Source organism: Ceratotherium simum, chromosome X (genome assembly GCF_057802395.1).
Source record: "Ceratotherium simum simum isolate JZ-2026a chromosome X, ASM5780239v1, whole genome shotgun sequence".
Taxonomy (NCBI): Eukaryota; Metazoa; Chordata; class Mammalia; order Perissodactyla; family Rhinocerotidae; genus Ceratotherium; species Ceratotherium simum.
In genome coordinates this window covers 65,741,209-65,765,545 of record NC_141940.1, presented here as the reverse complement: position 1 = coordinate 65,765,545, position 24,337 = coordinate 65,741,209, and the positions used below count along the sequence as shown (strand labels likewise).

The 24,337-nt window shown below is 34.7% G+C and overlaps 1 protein-coding gene across 2 annotated transcripts in view; it reads right to left on the bottom strand.

Annotated features, from left to right (window-relative positions):
• The window catches only part of LOC101392848 (charged multivesicular body protein 1B2), a 32,873-nt gene extending 8,668 nt beyond the window's left edge, over nt 1-24,205 (bottom strand). For both annotated transcript variants that reach the window (XM_014796506.2, XM_087427091.1), the window contains exons 1-4: nt 24,068-24,205; nt 5,522-5,619; nt 510-656; nt 69-137 (exon numbers count right to left, since the gene is read on the bottom strand). In XM_014796506.2, the coding sequence (XP_014651992.1) occupies nt 69-137; nt 510-656; nt 5,522-5,619; nt 24,068-24,083 (330 nt within the window). In that variant the 5' untranslated portion in view covers nt 24,084-24,205. The remainder of the gene's footprint in view (nt 1-68; nt 138-509; nt 657-5,521; nt 5,620-24,067) is intronic.
• Nucleotides 24,206-24,337: the final 132 nt, after the last annotated feature.

Here is a 24,337-nt window from a genome sequence, read left to right as displayed (position 1 = left end):
ATAGTCATAGAAAAACTTACACTGAAAAGATGCTATCTGAACACCAAATAATTTTTTTTTTTTTTTACCTTTTCAAGGTTCATACTCCTCAATGTAGCATCCATAGATTTAACTACACCTGCCATGGACTTGGTTACCTATTGGAAGTGTAAAAAAAGAATAAGTATATAAGTAATCTCAAAATTTAGTAGTCTCTTAAATATATTACTTATAGATCAACTAATGAAATTTATCTACCCCTTCCTTAACAGAAAAATATAATATGTATTTCTGGTCTAGGCACTGACTATCTTTTATTCATTGGAAGATAACTTAATTAGACCTTAGTCTAAAATCCAATGCCAGAATCATTTTCCTCACTAAGCACTTTGACTGTGTCTCTCCTGCCCATAAAGGCCTTTACCAGCACCCTGTAGCACCTTGCAATAGATTTACATTTCTAACAACTCTTAATACTCTCATTAAACTTAAATCACAAGTTTCTATTATTTACAGATATTAAGCCTTACCTTGCCCATTGTTACTGCAGTCTGAACTCTGGCTGCCACAGCATCAACCCTAGCACTCATTCTTAAAAAATTAATTGCTTGGTTCTTCTGGCGGATTGCATTCTCAGCATGTATTCTTGCAACTTCTGTATTGCCTTTCTGAATGGCCTGTTTTAAACAGAGCAAAAGAAGACAAAGTAAAGACAAAAAGCAAAGGTAAATATTGGCGAAGAAAGGGAGCAAAAGTACGGATATTTTAAACAGAGGAAAACAACGCCAAATTAACTTATTTTTAATAATATTTAAGAGATTTTAAGATTTTTTTAGAAAATAAAAGAATTTATAGTTAACTTTTAAATTATGATGAGAACATATATGCTCATTAATATTTTAAGAAATTAGAATATAAAGTTTAAAAAATTTCCCATAATCATATCACTGAGCCATTACCACTGTTAGTATTCCAAGCACATAAACCTAATTATTACAATATAAATTTATTTATTACAAAAGTGCATGTATAGAGCATAGTTTTTTCACCTAATACTTTAAAAAAGCCATCTTGTAAAGTCAATAAATATATAAGTACATCATCATCTCTAAAGTCTGTGTTGTATGGATGTACCACTAACCAGGGCTTTCCTCATGTGTGGTACAAACACTACTGATACATATCTTCATTTTAATTATGAATTTATTTAAACGTATACTTGAAATGATGTAATTAGCACAGATCCATGCTTTTCCTGTCATCATAGCTTTGGCCAGGGCTTAAGTTAAAAGTCAATTAAAAGAAAAATATTAAATAGTTCAGATGGTCCTCCACTAGAGAAAAACCAAGAAGGTATGGAAGTGACTGAATTTTGAGAACATGGATCAATTAAGATCCCTGATTGCTGGATATTTGTTTCCAATTCTTCAATAATATAAACACCAATATGATAAATATACTAGTACCTGCAACCTCGCACACTTCCAAAGATTTTTTGTTCTAGTTAACATCCATAACCACAGTTAAAATTTTTTTTATGCTTGTGATGAGAATTTTTAAGATCTACTCTCTTAGCAACTTTCAAATATACAATACAGTATTATTAACTATAGTGTACATTATATGTATATAACCACATATATAACCATGTTATACATTACATCCCCAGGACTTATTTATTTTATAACTGTAAGTTTGTACCTTCTGACCACCTTCTCCAATTTCACTCACTCCCAACTACCCATCTCTGGCAACCACCAATCTTTTCTCTTTATCTATGAGTTTTTTTTTTTTTTTTTTTAGATTCCACATATAAGTGAGATCATATGAAATTTGCTTTTCTTTGTCTGACTTATTTCACTTAGCATAATGCCCTCAAGGTCCATCCATGTTGTTGCAAATGGCAGGATTTCCTTCTTTTTTTATGGCTGAATAATATGCCATTTTTTAATATATTCCACATTTTCCTTTTCTATTCATCCATCGATGGACACTTACATTGTTTCCACATCCTGGCTACTGCAAATAATGCTGCAATGAACATGGCAGTGCAATATCTTTATGAGTCAGTGTTTTCGTTTCCTTTGGATAAATACCCAGAAATGGAATTGCTGAATCAAATGGTAGTTCTATTTTTAATTTTTTGAGAAAGCTCCATACTGTTTTTCACAGTGGCTGCACCAATTTACATTCCCCCAAACAGTACACAAGGGTTCCCTTTTCTCCACATCCTCTCCAACACTTATTTCTTGTCTTGGTTGATTGATACTAGCCATTCAAACAGGTGTGAGGTGATACTTAATTATGGTTTTGATATGCATTTCCCTAATGATGAGTGATGTTGAGAACCTTTTCATGTACCTGTTGGTCATCTGTTTGTCTTTTTTGGATAAATGTCTATTCAGATCCTGTACACATTTTTAAATCAGAATGTTTCTTTTTTTGCTATTGAGTTGTATGAGTTATTTATATAATTTGGATATTAACCCTTTATCAGATATATGATTTGCAAATATTTTCTCCCATTCCGTAGGCTGCCTTTTCATTTTGTTGACAGTTTCCTTTGCTGTGCCGAAGCTTTTTAGTTTGATGTAGCCCCACTTGTTTATTTTTGCCTTTGTTGCCTTTGCTTTTAGTATCAAATCCAAAAAAAGCATCGCCAAGACCAATGTCAAGGAGCTTACTGCCTATGTTTTCTTCTAGGAGTTTTATGATTTCAGGTCTTATGTTCAAGTCTTTAATCCATTTTCAGATAATTATTGTGCATGGTGTAAGATAGTGGTCCAGTTTCATTCTGTCCAATTTTCCCAACATCATTTATTGAAGAGACTGTCCTTTCCCCATTGTATATTCTTGGATCCTTTGTCATAAATTAAGTGACCATCTATGCATGGGTTTATTTCTGGGCTCTATATTCTGTTCCATTGATCTATGTATCTGTTTTTATGCCAAGACCATACAGTTTTGCACACTAAAGCTTTGTAATATATTTTGTAATTAAGAAGCATGAAGTCTCCAGCTGTGTTCTATCTCAAGATTACTTTGGATATTCAGGACCTTTTGTGGTTCCACACCAATTTTTGAACTGTTTTTTCTATTTCTGTGAAAAATGCCTTTGGAATTTTCATAGGGATTGCACTGAATCTGTAGATTGCTTCAGGTAGTATGGACATTTTAAAAATATTAATTATCCACTCCATAAGCATGGAATATCTTTCATTTATGTCTTGTTCAATTTCTTTCAACAACATCTTATAGTTTTCAGTGTATAGGTCTTTCAACTCCTTGGTTAAATTTATCCCTAGGTATTTTATTTTTTTATGCAATTATAAATGAGATTGTTTTCTTAATTTCTTTCTTATAGGTTGTTATTAGTGTATAAAAACACAACTGATTTTTGTATATGGATTTTATATCCTCCAACTTTACTGAATTTGTTTATTAGTTCTAACAGTTTTCTGGTGGCATCTTTAGGATTTTCTATATATATCATGTCATCTGCAAATAGTGACAGTTTTACTTTTTCCTTTCCAATTTGGATGCCTTTATTTATTTTTCTTGCCTAATTGCTCTGGCTAGGACTTCCAATACTATGTTAAATAAAAGTAGCAAGAGTGTGCATCAATGTCTTGTTCCCGATCTTAGCAGAAAAGCTTTCATCTTTTCACTGTTAAGTATGATGACAGCTGTGGGCTTGTCACTTATTGCCTTTATTATGTTGAGGTACATTCCTTCTGTAGCCACTCTGTTGAGAGTTGTTATCATGAATGGATGTTGAATTTTGTCAAATGTTTTTTCTGCAGCTATTGAGATGATCTTAGAATTTTTATCCTTCATTTTGTTAATGGGGTGTATTGCATTGATGGATTTGCGGATATTGAACCATCCTTGCATCCCTGGAATAAATCCCACTTGATCATGGTGTATGAACCTTTTACTGTATTGTTGAATTTGGTTTGCTAATATTTTGTTGAGGATTTTTGCATCTATGTTCATCAGGGATGTTGGCCTGTAATTTTCTTTTCTTGTAGTTTCCTTGTCTGGTTTGGTATTAGGGTAATGCTGGCCACATAAAATGAGTTTGGAAGTGTCCCCTCCTCTTTTATCTTTTGGAAGAGATTGAGATGGATTGCTATTAATTCTTTAAATGCTTGGTATAATTCACCAGTGAAAGCATCTGGTCCTGGACTTTTGTTTGTTAGGATATCGCACATTTTAATACTGCTGTGCTTTCCTGACATTTGAAACCTCAAAAATCATTTTTACGTTATTTCTAATCTCCTCAATATACAGAAATATTAGACCAAAAATATTTTCATGCTTTCTCTTTCCTTGCATTAGTTGGGCTTATGTTTTTTAAAAAAGGATAATCCTAATCCATCATTTCTAAGTTTATTTTTTCTTCTAATTCAGCCTAACTACTTCCATCTCATTTTCTGGAAGTTTTCTTCCCTTAAAGTTTTCCCTTTTAAGGGTAGAGACAAAATACCCAAAGTGACTCAATTTAAGGATTGGATATATGCTATTACGACAGATGTGAATAACTAAGGTAATAAAATATTAAAAATAGGTATATAAATAACACGTGCAGACTCTATCATTAGAAAAGTCTACTTGCAAGTTTGGCAATTGGCTGGGATCCAGGAACTTGGATTCAGGGCAGGTTCCCACCATTTGCAGAACTGTTAAGAGTGGCTCACTCTGCTTATACTGTTGGTACAAACAATGTGGTGTTTATGCTAAGTACCAAATTTCCTTCTGGGAGTCTGGAATTTTAGTGGGTGTTAGGCAGAGGATGCCATGACTACCAATAAAAGCCTTGGACTCCTGGGTGCAGGAGAACTTCCCTGGTACATAACAGTTCACACATCTTGTCATAATTTGTTGCTAGAGTAATTAAGCTTGCCCTGTGTGACTCCACTATGAGAGAACTCTTGGAAGCTTGAGCTTGGATTCCTCCAGACTTTGCCCCATATGTCTATTCCCTCTGTTGATTTTGCTTTGTATCCTTTTAGTGTAATACATCATAGACATGATTACAACACTATGCTGCGTCCTGTGAATCCTCCTAGCAAATACACAATACACAAACCACAATATACATTAATGCTATGCACTGTTTAGATATAAAACTTTAGAGACTGTAAAAATTAAAAAGGGGCCAACAAACATTAAATATTATTCTTACACATAGGCTTTATACTTCTCAGTAATAGGCTTTATACTTCTCAGTAAGAGTCTTTTGGCTACAAACCAAAAGACAGTCTTTAGATGTAGGTAACAGAACAGTAAGGTAACAGAACAGTTACACTCTGTCTTGTGAGCCATACTTACACATATCAATAGTAATAAACAAAAAAGAGTCATTATTAACTATGTTGGATAATAAATAATTTATTTAAATAGATATTTGCTTTAGAATGCTAAAGCCAGCAATCTTTCTTCAATGTAAAATAAACTGAAACAATTAACCACTCTTCCATGATTAATTGTGCTCATTTCATGAGTTTAAGAAAAAGTAAAAATATTAAAAATTGCTTACTTTTTTAATCTTGGCCTTTTCAGCCTTTTCTTCTTTATCACATTTCTTGGCATTCCTATTAAGTTCTTTTGCAGCAAACTTCAAGTTAAATAGGTGTTCTGAAAATATATGTTAAGGCTATTCAAAAAAGTCATTTCCCAACCTAGCTACCTGCAAACAAGGTGTTAAATTATAAAAGTTATCACATAAGATTATGGTATTTAAACCAACTCTTCACAAAGGGTTTGAGGAAAGAAAACAATTTTTATCTCTTCCACATTTGTTTTCCATTAAAAAACTCAATTAAATTAATGGCAAGAAAGATATTTATTAATTATGAAGGGAAAAAATAGCAACTTTAAAGTAGAAAAACATGGCAGACACCACCTTACCAAGGATAACATCACCGGTAATGAGACATTTCAACATCACTTACCTTCTGAAATGATGAATTAAGAAGGGTATAGCATCATTTCTATGGTATTGTTGCCAAAAACATAACCTCAGTCTACTCAAGAGTAAACATCAGACAGTACTGAACTGAGAGACATTATACAATATAACTGACCAGTGTACTCTTCAAGTGTCAAGTTCATGAAAAGCAAAGAAAGACTGAAGAACTGTCACAGAATGGAGAATACCTAAGGAGACATGCCGACTAAATGCAATGTGGGATCCTGGAGTGGATCCTGGAACAGAAAAAAGGACATTAGTGGAAAAACTTGTGAAATTAAGTAACATCTGTAGTTTAGTTAATAATACTGTAGTGATGTTGATAATTATATTATAGTTATGTAAGATGTTAACATTAGGAGAAGCTTGGTAAAGGGTATAAAAGAACTCTCTGTACTAATTTTGCAATTTTTCATTAAGTCTAAAACTATTGTAAGATTAAAAATTTTAAATTAAAAAAAATGGGAAGAAAAGTGCTCTGTTCAATAAGACCCCAATGAGCAATACCACAAATCTTTCACAAATAAGATGTATATGCACATGAATATGACAAAGCAATGTAGATTATTTCAAAACCAACTGGTTTGTACCATGATTAAATCACTAGTTAGGAAGATTCTGTATGTTTTCTGCCCTTTAGCAAAAGGTAAAATCTACTTTTTTTAAACTTGATTCTGTATTTCTTCAGGACACCTACAAAAATGATGTAGGGTTAGTTTTTTTGAAAGGTACACATACGTCATATAGTTTAAAAGGCTGACTTTTGGATTGATTATATCACTATCAGAAAACAAGACTTGTTTTATTTACCAAAACTAAATCATAAATTAAGCTACCTTGTTCATCTCTCAATGACTTCGTGGTTCTAATTTAACACCTTATTTATCGATAATGAAAGGGATGACTTTGCTATCCTGAGTATTTTTCATCAACAACAGATACACCTAGAATTGTTAAGAAAATAAGTATGTGTATGAATTTCTGGGTAATTTTAATGTAAAATATATTTTACATTTAGAAGTAAGATTTATCAATTTCAGCTAGGTGACTGAGAAAGTTATAGCTCCTTTTATAAATAGGGTTTCTCAACCTAAGCACTATTGATATTTTGGGCCAGAAAATACTTTGTTGTGGGGGCTGCCCTGTGAATTCTAGGAAGTTTATCAGCATCCCTGGCCATTACCACTAGATGATACCAGCACCCTCCCTCCCCAATTGCCACAACCTAAAATGTCTCCAAACATTGTCAAATATCACCTGGAAAGGGGAGCAAAATTGAACTGTGTTGAGAATCTGAATTACCGATATAGATGGAAATAAAGAAAGGACAAGAAATAGTTTCTCATTTCCCAAATCATCTCCCAAATAGAATCAATGTCTCTGTAGTGATATTTTAGTCACTATAGTTAAAACCAAAATTAAGAAACCAATTATTTTAGATGAATTCATGTAAATAAGATATTCTTTGTTGTTTTTGAAGAATGATTTCATCTTCCCTTAAACTTGAAATTTACTATAAACTGCAAATACTGAGGACTGACTGCTGAATGCCTATTATAGCCAATTTGTATTCAATATTAAGTTAAGGTTGATCATGGTATAAAATACTGGCCAAAAAACAATAGGAGATTCATTATAAAAGTTCATTTAACACTATAACGCTTTTTTCCCCTTTATCCTAAAAAGACAAGAACCACTTCCATAAATATGGAAGTCTAGAGATTTAGAAAAACACCTCAAAATACTGAATAAACTACAACAAATGTCCTTTTAAATACAGAACTCAGCTTGCAAACAGGGAAGGAAAATCCTTTTAGGGGACAGAACCAAAGAAGAAAATGGAAATATCAGTAGTAGGAAGCACTGAAGCCCCTGAAGCCAAAGCCCCTTATTGGGACCACACAAGGTAAGGTGCTGGATCTGAACTTTCTGAATAAAGCTAGAACCCTTGAAGGCTACAATATTATCATAAGGGTGGGATAGAAAAAAAGTCTCATGGCTGGCAAAGGAAGATGAGATGACAATGTTAAGGGTCATTATGGGCCTTGACTCACAGCTAGGTGTGGAGCAAAGTAGATAAAGAAAATTACATAAAGCTGAGGAGAAAATTAGCAAACTGAATATAGATCTGAATTAAGATTAGAGTGAAAAAATAAGGTTACTATGAAAGAGGATAAGAGATAAAGAAAATAGAATAATAAGGTCTAATATCTGGAATCTCATAAAGACATAATAAAGAGAATGTGTTAAGGGTTATAGTCAAAGATATAAAGCCTGAGAGTAATGAGAGATATAAAATCTTTAGATTCAGGAAGCACAAAAAAAAAAAAAAATCCCAAGCAGGACAAATAAAAATAAATCCTCACTTAGACACATCATAGTAAACCCCAGAATACCAGAGACCAAAATAACTTTAAAACAGCCATAGTGAAAATTCAGGTTACTTACAAAAGAAGTAAAATCAGGCTGAGCAGAATTTTCAGACAAAATGCTACAGTAACTTCCAAAGTATGTACAGTGAATTCACATTATTCACAGTAGTTACATTTCATGAAGTTACTGCCAACAGTGAATTAGCAAGTATGGAACCATTGCTCCTACGGAAATTCAGGGTTACATTAACGCAAGCCTCTGTTCATAACATTTTCATCAACCTACCAAAACATAACCTTGTTTTATGTGTATTTCTGTTTTAACACACCTTATTTAATATATATTGCTGATTTATTAACATTGAACTCATGGCCAACAGCATTATAACTTATGTCTGACAGAAGCTTATTTAACACACATATATTCTCCATAAGGCACATCATAGCTTTGCACTTAGGAACACCACACAGCCCTTCAACATTATCCTTGGAGATCAGTGAAATCACCAACAAAAAGCACAAAAATGCAAAAATTGTGGCACTAGATAGAAAGTGAAAAAGATACTTATTTAAAGTACTGAGAGCTGAAATAAGAAGGCAGAGCATCACATTGTTCAACCTCAGCTGGGAATGTGTGCCTCTGGCCACTCAAATTTTTCACTGCCCGAGCATGTCCGTGAATGATCCTAAAACTAAAAGCATAGCAAGGACTGATTTTCATGTTACAAATAGATTTTAGTGAGTAGGTGAATTTGCAAATACAGAATCTGCAAATAATGATGACTTAATAATGATGACTGACTGCATTTCGTAAGAAACAAAATTAGGACTGACATAATGAAAGGCTTAGTGAGCACAGAGACTGGTAAACACATGGGTAAGTCCAGAAAAATACTACCTATAAGATAATTGTAATGTCTAATTTTGGAGATAAAAAGGCAGAAGAAACATAACTAGATAATGAAAACATGTAAGACAGATGACTGAAATTAAATGTTTAAAAATCTTTATATTATTCAGGAGAAGGAAAGAGTTTCTGATTATTTAGATAATAAATTAACTATGAATGTTAAAATGTGAAGGTTACTGCTAAGGAAATAGAATGTAACTTCCAAAATAGTAGAGGAAAAAATGAGGTGAACTACTTGACAAATCCAAAAGAAGATAGCAAAAGAGAAGTGAATCACAGAGAAAACAGGATCAAGAGAAATAATAAAATACAGTCAATGCATCACTTAACAGCAGGGATACATTCTGAGAAAAGCATCATTAGGCAACTTCGTTGTGCAAACATCATAGGGTGTACTTACACAAACCCAGAATGTATACCCTACTACACACCTAAGATATATGGTACTAATCTTAAGGGACCACCATTATATATGAGGTCCATCACTGCCTGAAATGTTGTTATACAGCACATGACTGTAAAAGGATAGAAACATCCCCAAAATGTCAGGATGGATTAAAAAACTAATGAAACAAATTAGAACCATGTGCTTTAAACAGGACTTTAAAACATAAAGATAGAAAGTCTGGATGTAAAAGGACAGAAAAAGTTATAACAGACAAATACCTAAAAAAAGCCGATGTAACTTTATTAGGATCTATCAGATTTCCTAAAGCAGCATTAGGAATTTAAAAAAAGTCACTATAAAATGATAAAAAGTAAATTCACAAGTGGATGAAATAATTCTAAATTTCCATGAACCTCTATATATTGTCAAAGTGTCATTGTGTATATGTCTACAAAACTGACAAAGAGAAAATTATCACTCTTGGGAGATTGTAACAACACTCTCAGTAACTGACAAAACTAAGTAAGAATATAGAAGTTATGAAACTCTATTAAAAAGCTTAACTTAATAAACATATAGAGAATTATAGCCAATCTTGTACCCAATAATTTGAGAATACACATCATTTTAAGCATATGAGACATATGAAAACCGATCATGCACTGGGCCATAAAGCAAATTTGAAATAATAGATATCAGAAAAATTTGCAGTCTAATCACAACTAAATAATGAATGTATTAATTAATATGGGGATTCTCTTCACAAGTTTTCTGTAAGAATCTAAAACTGTTCTAAGATAAAATGTTTATTAAAATATACATTTGGAAATTAAAAAAACATTTTACCTACATACGGAATGAAGAAAAATTAAAATGAAAAATTAATAAAATAGAATTGAATGACAATGAAATGAGTGGAATGTGGCTTGTGGGATGCAAAGTTAATGCCATATTCAGATGGAATTTTCTAGCCTTAAAAATTCACATTAGAAAAGAAGGCAGGCTAAAAATTAACATGATAAGCATTCATCTCACAAAGTTAGGAAAAGTACAGAATAAACCCAAAGAAGCATAAGGAAAGCAAAAAATCTCAGAGGAAGAACATAGAAACAAAGATATAATAGAAAGGATAAAAAAGTCCAGACTTGAGTTCTCTTTAAAGACTAATAACATTCACATATCTCTGTAGAAACTGATCAAGGAAAAAGAGAAGGCATAAACAGTGTAGGAATGAAAAAGGAGAAATAACTACAGACACAGTAGAGATATTTTAAAATAAATTATGAACATTATGCCAATAAATTGGAAGTTTTAGACAAAACGGACAATCCTAGAACAATATTATAAAAACAAATTAAAAATTAAATAAAAAATCGAATAATTCTAAATTCCTGATTCAATGTTAAAACATTTTAACATATAAATTAATTAATTAACGACAGAGGCCCAGATTGTTTTACTGGTACATTATATCAATGATTTGAGAAAAAAGTAATATCTATCTTATACAAACTCTTCCAAAGAATAGAAAACAGAAGGAACACTCAACTTTGATACCCAAATAAAAAAGGATACTATATGTAAATGGACAATTACAGACCAAACTCACTTATAAGCAGAGAAGCAAAAATACTAAACAAAATATTAGCAATTAAGCAAATATTAAAGGTACTTCATATTCATGATGGGTTTATCCTAGAAATGTAAGGATGGTTAACATTAAAAAAAACTATCCATGTTTTTTAACCAAATTAGAAGATTAAAGAAGAAAATACAGATGACAATCTCAACACAACATTTTGAAAGAACACAACCAAAAGAAAGCTGGTATAGCTATACTTATATCAGACAAAATAGACTCCAAGCCAAAAAAGTTAACAAGAGACAAAGATGGACATTATATAATGATAAAGGGGGAAATCCATCAAGAAAACATAACATTTATTAATATATATACACCTAACATAGGAGCACCAAAATACATAAAGCAATTACTAGTAGATCTAAAGGGAGAAATTGACAGCAACACAATAATAGTAGGGGACATCAGTACTCCACTTACATCAATGGATAGATCATTCAGACAGAAAGCCAATGAGGAAACATCTACCTTAAATGAGACAAGATGAACTTAACAGATGCATATAATATTCTATCCAAAAGCAGCAGAATACACATTCTTCTCAAGTGCACAGGGAACATTCTCAAAGACAGACCATATGCTGTGAAGCAAGACAAGTCCCGATAAACTTAAGACTGAATTGATATCAAGCATCTTTTCCCACAACAATGGTAACAAACTAGAAATCAACGACAAGAAGGAGGCTGGAAAAGTGACAAATATATGAAGACTAAATGACATGCTACTGAACAATTACTGGATCACTGAAGAAATCAAAGGAGGAATCAAAAAATACCTGGAGAGAAATGAAAATGAAAACACAACATATCAAAACTTATGGAATGCAGCAAAAGTGGTACTAAGAGGGAAATTTATAGCAATACAGGCCTTCCTTAAGAAACAAAAAAAATCTCAAATAAACAAGTTTACACTATACCTAAAAGAACTAGGAAATAGAAGAACAAAGCCCAACATCAGTAGAAGGAAGGAAACAATAAAAATCAGAGTGGAAATAAATAGAGACTGAGAAGACAATAGAAAGGATCAATGAAACTAAGCTGGTTCTTTGAAAAGATACACAAAATTGATAATCTTTAGCTAGACTAAGTAAGAAAAAAACAGAGAAGGCTCAAATAAATAAAATCAGAAATGGAAGAGGAGAAATGACAATGGGTACCACAGAAATACAAAGGATTATAAGAGAATACTATGAAATGCTATATGCCAAAAAATTGGATAACCTCGAAGATTTGGATAAATTCTTAGACTCATACAACCTCCCAAAACTGAATCAAGAAGAAATAGAAAATATAAATAGAATGATAACTTGTAAGGACATTGAAACACTAATACAAAACATCCCAAAAAACAAAAGTCCAAGACCAGACTGCTTCTCTGGTGAATTCTACCAAACATTCAAACAAGACCTAACACCTACATCTCAAACTCTTTCAAAAAATTAAAGAGGAGGGGACACTTCCTAACTCATTTTACAAGGCCAACACTACCCCGATACCAAAACTAGACAAGGACAACAGAAAAAAAGGAAATTATAGGACAATATCACTGATGAACATAGACGCAAAAATCCTCAACAAAATATTAGCAAATCAAATACAACAAATACATTAAAAAGGTCATACACCACGATCAAGTGGGGTTTATTCCAGGGATACAAGGATGGTTCAACATCTGCAAATAAATCAACATATTGGTACATCACATTAAGAAAATGAAGAATAAAAATCACTTGATGATCTCAATAGATGGAGAGAAAGCATTTCAAATGTCCATATTACATAAAGCAATCTACAGATTCAATGCATTTCCTTTCAAAATTTCAATGCCATTTTTCACGGAAATAGAACATAGAATCCTAAAATTTACTTGGAACAACAAAAAACTCTGAATAGCCAAAGCAATCCTGAGAAAAAAGAACAAAGCTGGAGGTATCACACTCCCTGATTTTAAAACATACTACAAAGCTATAGTAATCAAAACAGCATAGTACTGGCAGAAAAACAGACACACAGATCAATGGAATAGAATCAAGAGCCCAGCAATAATCCCACACATTTACTGTTAATTTTCGACAAAGGAGCCAAGAACATACAATGGAGAAAAGAAAGTCTCTTCAAATAAATAGTGTTGGGAAAACTGGACAGCCACATGCAAAAGAATGAAAGTATACTGCTATCTTACACCATACACAAAAATTCAGTCTAAATAGTTAAATGTGAGACCTGAAATCATAAAACTCCCAGAAGAAAACATAGGCAGTACGGTCTTTGGTATCAGTTGTGGCAGTATCTTTTTGAATACCGTGTCTCCTCAGACAAGGGAAACAAAAGCAAAAATAAACAAATGGGGGACTACATAAAACTAAAAAGCTTCTGTACAGCAAAGGAAACCATCAACAAAATGACAACCTACTGACTGGGAGAAGATATTTACACATCATATATCCAATAAGGGGTTAATATCCAAAATATATAGAGAACTCATAAAATCCAACAACAAAAAAACAATGCAATGAAAAAAATGGGCAAAAGATCTGAACAGACCTTTTTCAAAGAAGATATACAGATGGCCACAGGGGCATGAAAAGATATCCAACATCCCTAATTATTAGGGAAATGCAAATCAAAACCACAATGAGCTATCACCTCACGCCCATCAGAAGGGCTATTATTTAAAAGTCAAGAAACAACAAGTGTCGGAGAGGATGTGGAGAAAAGAGAACCCTCATATACTGCTAGTGGAAATGTAAATTGGTGCAGCCACTATGGAAAACAGTACGGAGATTCTTCAAAAAATTAAAAATAGAACTGACATATGATGCAGCCTTTCCATTTTTTGGTATTTATCCAAAGAACACAAAAACACTAATTTGAAAAGATATACGAACCTCCATGTTAATTGCAGCATTATTCACAAAAGCCAAGATATGGAAACAACCTAAGTGCCCATCCACAGATAAATGGATAAAGAAGATGTGGGGTGTGTGTGTGTGTATAAATATATATACAGACAAATACCATATGATTTCACTCATATGTGGTAGATAAACAAACACCTATATACAGAGAACAGATTGGCGATTACCAAAGGGGAAGGGAGTGGGGCGAAAAGGGTAAAGAGGCACATTTGTACAGTGACAGATGGCAACTAGATTCTTGGTGGGGAACACAATGTAGTCTATACAAAAGGCAAATTATAATGATGTAGGCCGGAAATTTATACAATGTTATAAACCAATGTTACCTCAAAAAAAAAATGCAGTATCTGCAAAGTGAAATAAAGCAAAGCACAATAAAATGAGGAATACCTGTAAAAGAATGATCATAGCAGTATTGTTTGTCGTTACAGAAAAAAATGTAAACAAGCTAAATGTTCATCACTAACAGAATGGGTAAATTGTAGGATATTTCTACAATGAAAAACTACATAGAAATGAAAATGAAAATGACATAATGAATGAATCCCAAACATCACCTTGAATGAAAATGAAAATGGCAATATGACATCACACATATAAAATTGGAAAATATGCAAGATATAACTATATCTTAAGAATGTACATGTATGTGGTAAAATATGAAGAAATACACAGAAATGATAAATATGAACTTTTAGAGTGGTTACGTTTGGTGGATGAAGAAGGGACACGAGTTGATAATGTTTTATTTCTTAAGCCCAGTGGTAGGTAACTGGTATTTTATTCCTTTTTGTGTTTTCAGGGGTGGGGATTAAAGTTACACGATTTTAAAAAGTCATTTCAAATAAAAAGTTAGATTAATTTAAGAGTTTATAGTCCTGGTTCCATGAGATGGTATCTTTGAACTTTTAAAAAGGAGGGTTGTTCAAAAATTAAAAGAAAAAAACCCAAAAATGTATTAAATAATACCAGTATATGGACAATGCTGTTAGGAATGTGTAGTAATATTATAACTTGGATAACTTGAACCTGTTTGTGCTTTAAATTTAATATAAAATAGCTTCTGTCCAAGATTGTTTTCATATATTCTGTTCCTAAACTTGAAGTATACTCTGTAGAAACACTAATTTTAAGTTTATAGTATCAGTAGCTACTTACTCTGTATTCCCATGTTACTTTATATATCACGTTCTTTTCTTCACTTCATTATAACTCTTTGTTTACATGTCTGATTCTTCAACTAGACTATGGACACCCGGAGAATAAGGATGAGTCCTAATCATCCTTATATTATCAGCCTAGTGCAGTGCTTAACAGAATTTCTCAACAGCTTTAAGTGAATGAATACTAGTAGAAAAGTGTTTTGCAGTGGTACATGATATATTGGGGGAAAAAGCACCACTGATGTTGGGCAAGAGGACTCAATTACACATTTAAGCTTATAAGTAAGTTTATACTAACACAATGCTGTCTATTCGTTATATGTTAGGATTCCACATAAGATTTCATTCAGAAAAAAAGGGATCTGTTGCTAAGAGTTACAAAACTAATGTGACAGCAGATCCCAATTTTTTTTAATTTCATGGACTGGTATAATTAAAAGAAAGAATATATCGACACCAAAAATGTAGGAAGGAGAGTCTCAGAATAAAGGACAGCTTTTAAAATTGAACACATTTAGCTTTGAAAAATACTTTTCACATTGTCCCTTTTTATTTTTCTCATTTTGACTTGATCTCGAAACCTCATCACAGACCAGCAGTATCACAATACCAATAAAGCTCTTAAAAAATACAGAGTTCTGGACCCAAATCTCTGGAATTTTCAGTTTGGTAGATCTGGCATGGGTTTCAGAAATATGTAGTTTTTAAAAAATCTCACCAGGTGATTTTTATGCACAGTTTGGTTTAGAAACCACTGATTTAGTATCCTCTTCCACAGGACAAGTGAAATATTGGAATGTTTCTATTGCTATCATAAGCAACATGATAAGATGTTATGGATCTGTATTTGATTCTTATGATACACATATATATTAGAATGTTTCTGTTGCATATAAATATACATATAGATTTATGATCTCTTATCCATAATTCCAAAATCCAAAAAGTTCTGAAAACTGAAAGTTATATATAACATTTGTTAGCAAAACATGACCTGACCAGAACAAATTTGATGACAAAACCTGATCTCAACTAACAAGTTACATACAGCCTTTAATTTATCCCATTTAATGTTCACGTTTCAGTGTAGAAATATTAATGCGTGTGATTATGAGGTGCTGCCCCAAGCCACCAAGATATAATGCAATATATGGCATATGTGCCTTATTGCCTTTCTAAAATTTAGAGAAGTCTGAATTCTGATTTGAATATTAAAAAAATGGCAACTCAAAACAAAACCTGTTTCCATGTGTATGGCAATTTTCTCAACCACTCATTATATGGAATGGTTATTGTTTAAAATGTTCACACCTTAAAAGTATAAAAGTACCTAAGAATGAGGAATAAGGCATTTTTTTAATGTTTCTTTTTGGAAAGGAGCTCTATGCAAACAGTTACTTTCCTGCATAATAAAATTATTTATAAGTTTGTGTCAGGAATATTTTCTCTTTGAAAGGAGATGGGGCTTAGTAAACAGTATAAAACTTTATACTCTTGAGTATTTATAAATTAAATTTTAAAGTAACTCAAATACTTTAAAAAGTAATTTACTTTTAGCTGCCAAGAGGAATATTTTAACTATGAAAAGTAATTAATACAATGCAACAATGAGTGAAATAAAGCATGAGAATATTGATTAAATCATAATTACTACCAGTTCTGGTAACTACAGCCCTATTATTACACTTGTTTTAATAAATTCAGAGTTAATAATTCAGTCCCATAGAAGCAGAAAATGCATGTGCATACATACACACTCTACAAGTGCTTTTCAATTTAAGAAATGTTAACTATCATAAGGCTAGATGTACATTAAGGGCATGTGAATTTTTACCAGTCTCTATTCCAAATAGTTATATACGTTCAGAAATGAATAAGGAGATGAATTCCCTGACCTCAACCTTAAACTAGAATATGGCAGACAGACAAGATTACCAATAGTTTTAGTGCAAATAAGCACATGAATCCACAGTCTACCCATCTTAGACTACCACCACTGTCAAATATATTCACGTGTCTATGTAGCCCAGGCAACCTGTAACACCAGTGTTTCTCTGATGATGAATCTTTCGTTCTAGGCCAGAAATCAAAACATCCCTGGGTCTAAAAACTTGCCTCTAACTATTGGGTACTTTCTACAACTCGAGTATGAAATTCTTAAATTCAGTTGTCTGCTAGTCAAATAATCACCCTCTGTGTATGCTACTATAAGTGAATAGCTTCTATATTGAAGTGGGGAAATTGTTGGTGTGGAAAATAATGACATCAATTCAACTACTAAATTGAGCTAACAGAACTGATACACTGTGTAATATTTTAGATATTTTAGTTGGCTATAAATCCCTGGAGTATTTTTCTATTTGGAAAAATAACACTGGCAGAATAACCTCTTTCACTGACTAATCATAAATTCAAAGTGGCAAGGTGGTTGCTATTAAGACAGCATTTGTTTTGCTTTGCCCCCTGAAAAGACAATGGCTGAAATACTTTATGTTTGATGGACTAAAACTTTAGAAAGACTGAACAGTAATACTTATTAACACGTATAGAATGATGCATAAGGCCCTAAACTAGGTGTTGGGTAATCCCAGGCTCCAGCACCTTGTGCTTCAGGGATGTTGGCCTCCACCAGTTACTGGACTCTGTCTTTACATACAGTTCCTTTGCCTAGTATACCCTTCTTTCCTCCTCCCTATCACCTTTCTCTTAATTCCTGTGAGGTTAGCACACACCACAATGCTTGCTTATTGGCTAACATAGACAGTAACACTGATTCGGAGAAACTGGTCTCAAAGATCTCCATTAATGGCAATAGGTTTCCCTCCTCCTGCCAAAATCTATGCAAAAGTGAAAAAAAAACTCACTCACTTGGCCCTCGGGATTGATAAATAAGGAAATCAAAGAATCATCTGAACATTTCATTATCTGAAATTTTCATAAAGTATCAATTCCCCATCTTCCAATTCTAGAAAATTAAAATTAAAACATTACATCATATAGATGTACCTTTTAATAGGAAATATCTATGAACCAGACTTGTCTTCAAGAGACTCTTTAGGCTTTCCCTAAGGTGACTGTAGATTCATGGTTTTCAAACTCTTGTTAGCACAAAATCTCAAGTGGAATGTCAATATATAGAAAAAGTAGCTCTGCATAACCCTAGGACTCCATCAAACATAACTAGATTGAGCTGTAAGTTCTGGAGGCACTGTGGAAAAGTGAACACAACAGAGACTATGGAGCCCAGCCCAGATCCTTTACCCTGTACTTATAGGCTCTGTGGCTTTCTTAGCTTTAATTACTTCTTCTACAAAATGAGGATACTACCACCCGTCTTCCACTGCTGTTTTGAGGGTTTGAGATAATATATACAAAAACCCCAACACGAAGTTTGGCACATAGTAGGTGTTCAATAAATTGTCATTACCACTTCATGACTTTGCTAAGTCACCTATATATATATATATTTTTTTTTGAGGAAGATCAGCCCTGAGCTAACATCCATGCTAATCCTCCTCTTTTTGCTGAGGAAGACTGGCTTTGAGCTAACATCTATTGCCAATCCTCCTCCTTTTTTTTTCCCCCAAAACCCCAGTAGATAGTTGTATGTCATAGTTGCACATCCTGCTAGTTGCTGTATGTGGGACACGGCCTCAGCACGGCCGGAGAAGCGGTCCGTTGGTGCGCACCCGGGATCTGAACCCGGGCCGCCAGTAGCGGAGTGCGCGCACTTAACCGCTAAGCCACGGAGCCGGCCCCAAGTCACCTATCTTAATTGGGCAATATGGTTAGTCAGGGAATAAAAAGTCCCACTGTCTCTTTAAAACATTCTGTGTGATTTAATTTATTTGCAATTACACTGCTGATAGGCAAGACAGAAATCAACTATGTCTTAATAGATTACTGCTTTGAAATTTAAATTAGAATCAGGGCTCAACACATTCATTATGCATACAGAAGGAAGCCTTGCTTTAAGATTTCAATCTGTTTCCTAAGAAAAATTATTAGTCAGCTTACTAGCAGAATTTCATAGTAGAAATCTCATGTTCTGACTGCCTCTCTGAAGTGGGTGTAGCAACACCAAGTCAAAGTCCAAACATAGTAGGGCAGAAAGCTATTTGACTCCAAGTGACAACAGTAGGATTATGCAATCTTTTGGGCACAGAGAAGTAGAGGTTGAAAATGGAGGTAAGAAGGAGGAAATAAAAATGTTCCACTAGCACGTGCATGCCCCAGAATAAAGCAGTGGTACCAATACGATAGATTGTTTATTCATACATTTGATAAGAAGGAGTGGCATTATGCATCCAACTTTCCCCTTTCTCAGCTCCCAGCATCTTGATCATCCCTTGTGTATTTCTGGGAGGTAGTCTGGGATCACATAAACACAGGGAAATCATCAGAATTGAAAGGAACGTTAGAAATTACTTGTCAACATCCCTCATGTTACAGATGTGAAAACTGAAGCCTAGAGATCTATAATTGTGGAGTAATTGCTGAATAAAAGAACAAGAAGGAACTCAAATCCAGATCGAATCTTATTTTCCTCTTTGCATTTTAACTTTCATAGTGAATTGCTCAGAACTGGTCCTCAAATTGTATCAAATGATGAACCATAAGTAATCTTTACATGCAACACTTCTTGTAAGACACCATATTCTACTAGCTAGGCAGGCCATAAATTATAAGACTAAGGCCAGGTAATGATATTTAAAAAGCACATTTGAAATATTATTAATGTTGGTAAACAAAAATCACAATGCATTTGTGAACACTAGCAAAACCTCAGACTCTGATATGTAATTAGTTCTGCTTTAGGATATAAAGCCATTCATAAATGGCAAACAGACATTTCTAAGGTAGCTGGCAATCTTTGCCTATAACACAGTCTCATCTGTCTGAGTGACTACAAAAGGAGATAATGAAACCAATTCAGTTCACAACATCCCTTTCTCTACTCTCAGAATGTCTACAGTACCTATTATCTATTTCGTTACAGTCATGCATCGTTTAACAAGGGGGACACGTTCTGAAAAATGTGGTGTTGGGCAATTTTGTCATTGTGCAAATATCATAGAGTGTACTAAAGATGAATAAAATTTGCCACCCTAAAATGTGTCTGTTTAACATGAGGTTTATTTTAGGATGAGTATTTTTAAGAAACAAAAGACTCGGGGCCGGCCGGGTGGCGCAAGTGGTTAAGTGCACGCTCCGCTGCGGTGGCCCGGGGTTCGCCGGTTCGGATCCCGGGCAGGCACCGACGCACCGCTTGTCAAGCCGCGCTGTGGCGGCATCCCATATAAAGTGGAGGAGGATGGGCATGGATATTAGCCCAGGGACAGTCTTCCTCAGCAAAAAAGAGGAGGATTGGCAGATGTTAGCTCAGGGCCCATCTTCCTCACAAAAAAAAAAAAAAAAAGAAACCAAAGACTCAAAAGTTTTTCTAGATACCTCTCCCTTACCCGCCTAAAAGAATTCAGATAAAAAACCTGTCTCAGGAAGTGAGCTATCATTTTAGCATAACATGAACTAGGTGATAGACAGGGAGGAACCCAGAAAGGCTTGTTTGTTGGGCTCCCCTCTGTGTTCTTCTATTTCCCTGTGGCCAAACACTTGTTTTCCAAACATTTGTTTCTTTTCACCCACCTGTGAATTGTCTTCCTTCCCTTTGAAGTCCCTGACTCTCCCCATCCCCAACATCCTCTTTTGTCTTTAGCTGAGGATGGCATTTAAGGTGAGGGCTTCGGCCACTTTGGTAAGCTACTTGGTTTTCCTGGGTTTCTCCTATGTATACACATTATTAAACTTTTGTTTGTTTTTCTCCTGTTAATCTGTCTCATGTCAGTTTAATTCTTAGAGCAGCCAGAAGAACCTAGAAGGGTAGAGAAAAATTTCTTCCTCCCCTACAGTACCTACACAAACCTAGATGGTATGGCCTACTACACACCTAGGCTATATGGCACTAATCTTATGGGATCATCACTGTATATGCGATCTGCTGTTGACTGAAATATCATTATGTGGTGCACAACTGTACTTCTCTACCTTTCTCTACCTAAATATTGCTACGTATTTATCCCCACCCATGTGTGTACTGGCTCAATTATATCAAAAGTTACTCCAACTTGGGAATGGGTCTTATAACCCTCTATATCGACAGCTTAGGTGCATTGCTCAGCCCATACTAGAGACTCAGATTCAATATATGCTAATAATTAATTCTTAATAGAAAGTCATTTGCCATTGTGTCCACTAGGCGCTGAGTGCTATGCAAGGAAATGAGGATTCAAAGATGAAAGATAAGGAACCCATCCACAAGGAACTCACGGTCTAATGTAAGAGATAGATAAGTAAACATATGATTACAATAGTGAAAAAAAGGCTAAAATGGAGGGGAAAATAAATGAGGAAAGGAGCACAGAGTAGGAACTGGCACTCTCAGATATCTAGGTTTATTGGGGATGCTGGGTTAGGAGATTAGGAAGATGACATGGAAAGCTTCCTGGAAATGAAGTATGCTTGAGCTAAGTCAAAAACAACAAAATGCCAAAAGAAGGGTAGAAACATAGAGAAGCAAAAAAAAAAAAAAAGAGCATGGAATCGAGGAGCATCCCTTAGTTATTTCTCTTCTACTGTTTCATTCCTATAATCAAACACTACTCCTGAAACACACTGTGTTAATATTGCACATATATTACTAATAATTCTATACTTGTAAACACCTATATGAACATGTTACAACAAATAAATTTGGTGATTCCATCGAGTTTTTTGAACTGAGATTTGATCTAATCCACCATGATAAATTCAGTGTGTTTAACTGTCCAAAGACAGAAGTCACAACTGCCACGCTAATTCAACTGTTAGCACATTTAATCTTCTTATATACTGTAACAATGACATTTTTGCATTTTATACAGGTGACAAATGTTACTCAAGTTTCAGTTCAAGTTATTTTTTTTAATGTAGGACAGGTCTGAGTCCATATGCCATTCTGCTCCTCTATGCTCCAAGGAAAAGGTCTGGATTCTACAAAAAGGAACCAGGAGAAGTGATCACTGCCAAATGGTATGAATCAAGTTAAACCTCCTCACTTCCTCTGATAGACTGAAGGGTAGCTAACAGTTCATTTTTGTTAGGTATTAAACTATTGATAACAGTACCATTAATTTTAAGTATAGTCAGGCATACATACTTTTCACTGAAAGGAAATTAGTAACCAATTATCTTGATACTGGAAATCACATAGGGTAGGCTTAGGTAGAGGAAAAATAACTTGCACTATTAGAGTAGGAAACAAAAGCAATTTTAGAGCTATTCAAATCCTTTCAAAAGTTCTGGGGAAAGAGAGAGCAATTTGTACTAAAATTTCTGAATACTTAACAGCATGTTCAAAACTTTACAATTTAGTAAGCCCTTCCATTTTATTTTATCTTCAGAACAGCTTTATAAGGTTGGCAGGTTAGTACGTTTACAGATCAGTAAACGTTGCATGACAGAGGCTATATGAGTTGTCCTCATTCACATGTTTCTTAAGAGACGGAACTGGGATTAGCAACTGATCTTCTGACTCACAATCCAGTGCTCTTTCCTTTATGATGCTGCTTTAAAAAAAAATCATCTAACAACTACACTTCCATAAAACATATCCTTTAAACTGTAATGATAACTGGGCCTTTCAGTCATCCACTCTGTTCATGAAATGACCTATTTTTCCACTTCCTCAAGGGTTCACAATTTATTCTTGGTTTATCTTGGCCAGTTCAGCACAGGATATGTTTCAATATTACCAGTATGGCTTGTATAATTTAATCCTCTCACCAAATGTCTTTCCATGTTTCAGACTTACAAACTAATGAAGGCAAAAGAGCTTTAACATGAGCTATCAAACAATCACCATTACCCACATTTTGTCATTTTGCCAAGTTTTATTCAATGGCAAGATACCAAGCCACTCTATTTTTTGTAATGCCAACTCCTGGAAGAAGGAGGAATTACAGCGACATGGAAATCCTGCGACGCTATTTCAGTTGTGAAAAGCAATTTCATCACTCAATTCAGGGCTTCACACAGCTTGGTTCCTAACCCAGATCTCATTGCTTAAGTGGGAACACAGGTGCAATTGATGAATTTTTATAGCTTTAGAGAACTATATGAGTTTCCTTACGTGCTAAATCTGATTATCAACAAGCAAGCACTCAACTTAGTTTGGAGGGATGGTATTAAGCATTTTACCTCATTACCAGTCACCTTCATTCAGAAAAAGGAAGAAGTTCCACAAAAGCTATTTGACCCTGTACTGCATTCAAAACCTATACCTCCGCCCCAAATCTCTAGCGAACTCCTGCCGTCTCTGTTTCCGAACCACTCCCCCTCTATTTCTAAGAAGTGGAAAAATTCACTGAAAGGACAGGTGACAGTAGTTCTCAACGAGGTGAGGTTCGCGCTCAAGAATCTTGCTCAAACCAGTTCCGCCACGACTCTGACTCTTGGCAACGCAGTCTCACGTCCCCTGATTCTAGGATGGCGGCGGCTACCAGAAAAACAACAACAAACAAAACAAAACAAGCTGCCGGCGCCTACCAATCGGCGTCACCGCCCTTACCCCTCCACAACTAAACCTAAAAGGTCACCACCACCAGGCGCCTCCCAGGGGCCCCAGTCCCTACTCTTCCCCCCTTCTCTAAGCCGTAGCAGCAGCTTTTCAGACCGGAAAGGATACTCTCCATAGTCGACATGGTCCCACGACTTTTCTCAGCGGCAGACAGCCAGAGGCAGCAGCACAGGTTTGATTGGAAGGCACTCAAAGTACCGCCCAGCTCCTAGGTTTGCAATCCCACTTCCTGTTTCTGCACACGGCCTGCCGGGGGGTGGAGCCATCTGCGCCCAAGGGGCGTGGCTGGGGCAACGCCAAAATGGCTGCCGCTCCGAGAGTCGGTTAGGGAGTGCTGCAGTCGCTTGGGGGCGTTAGGGGGTTCGAGGGTAGGAGGTT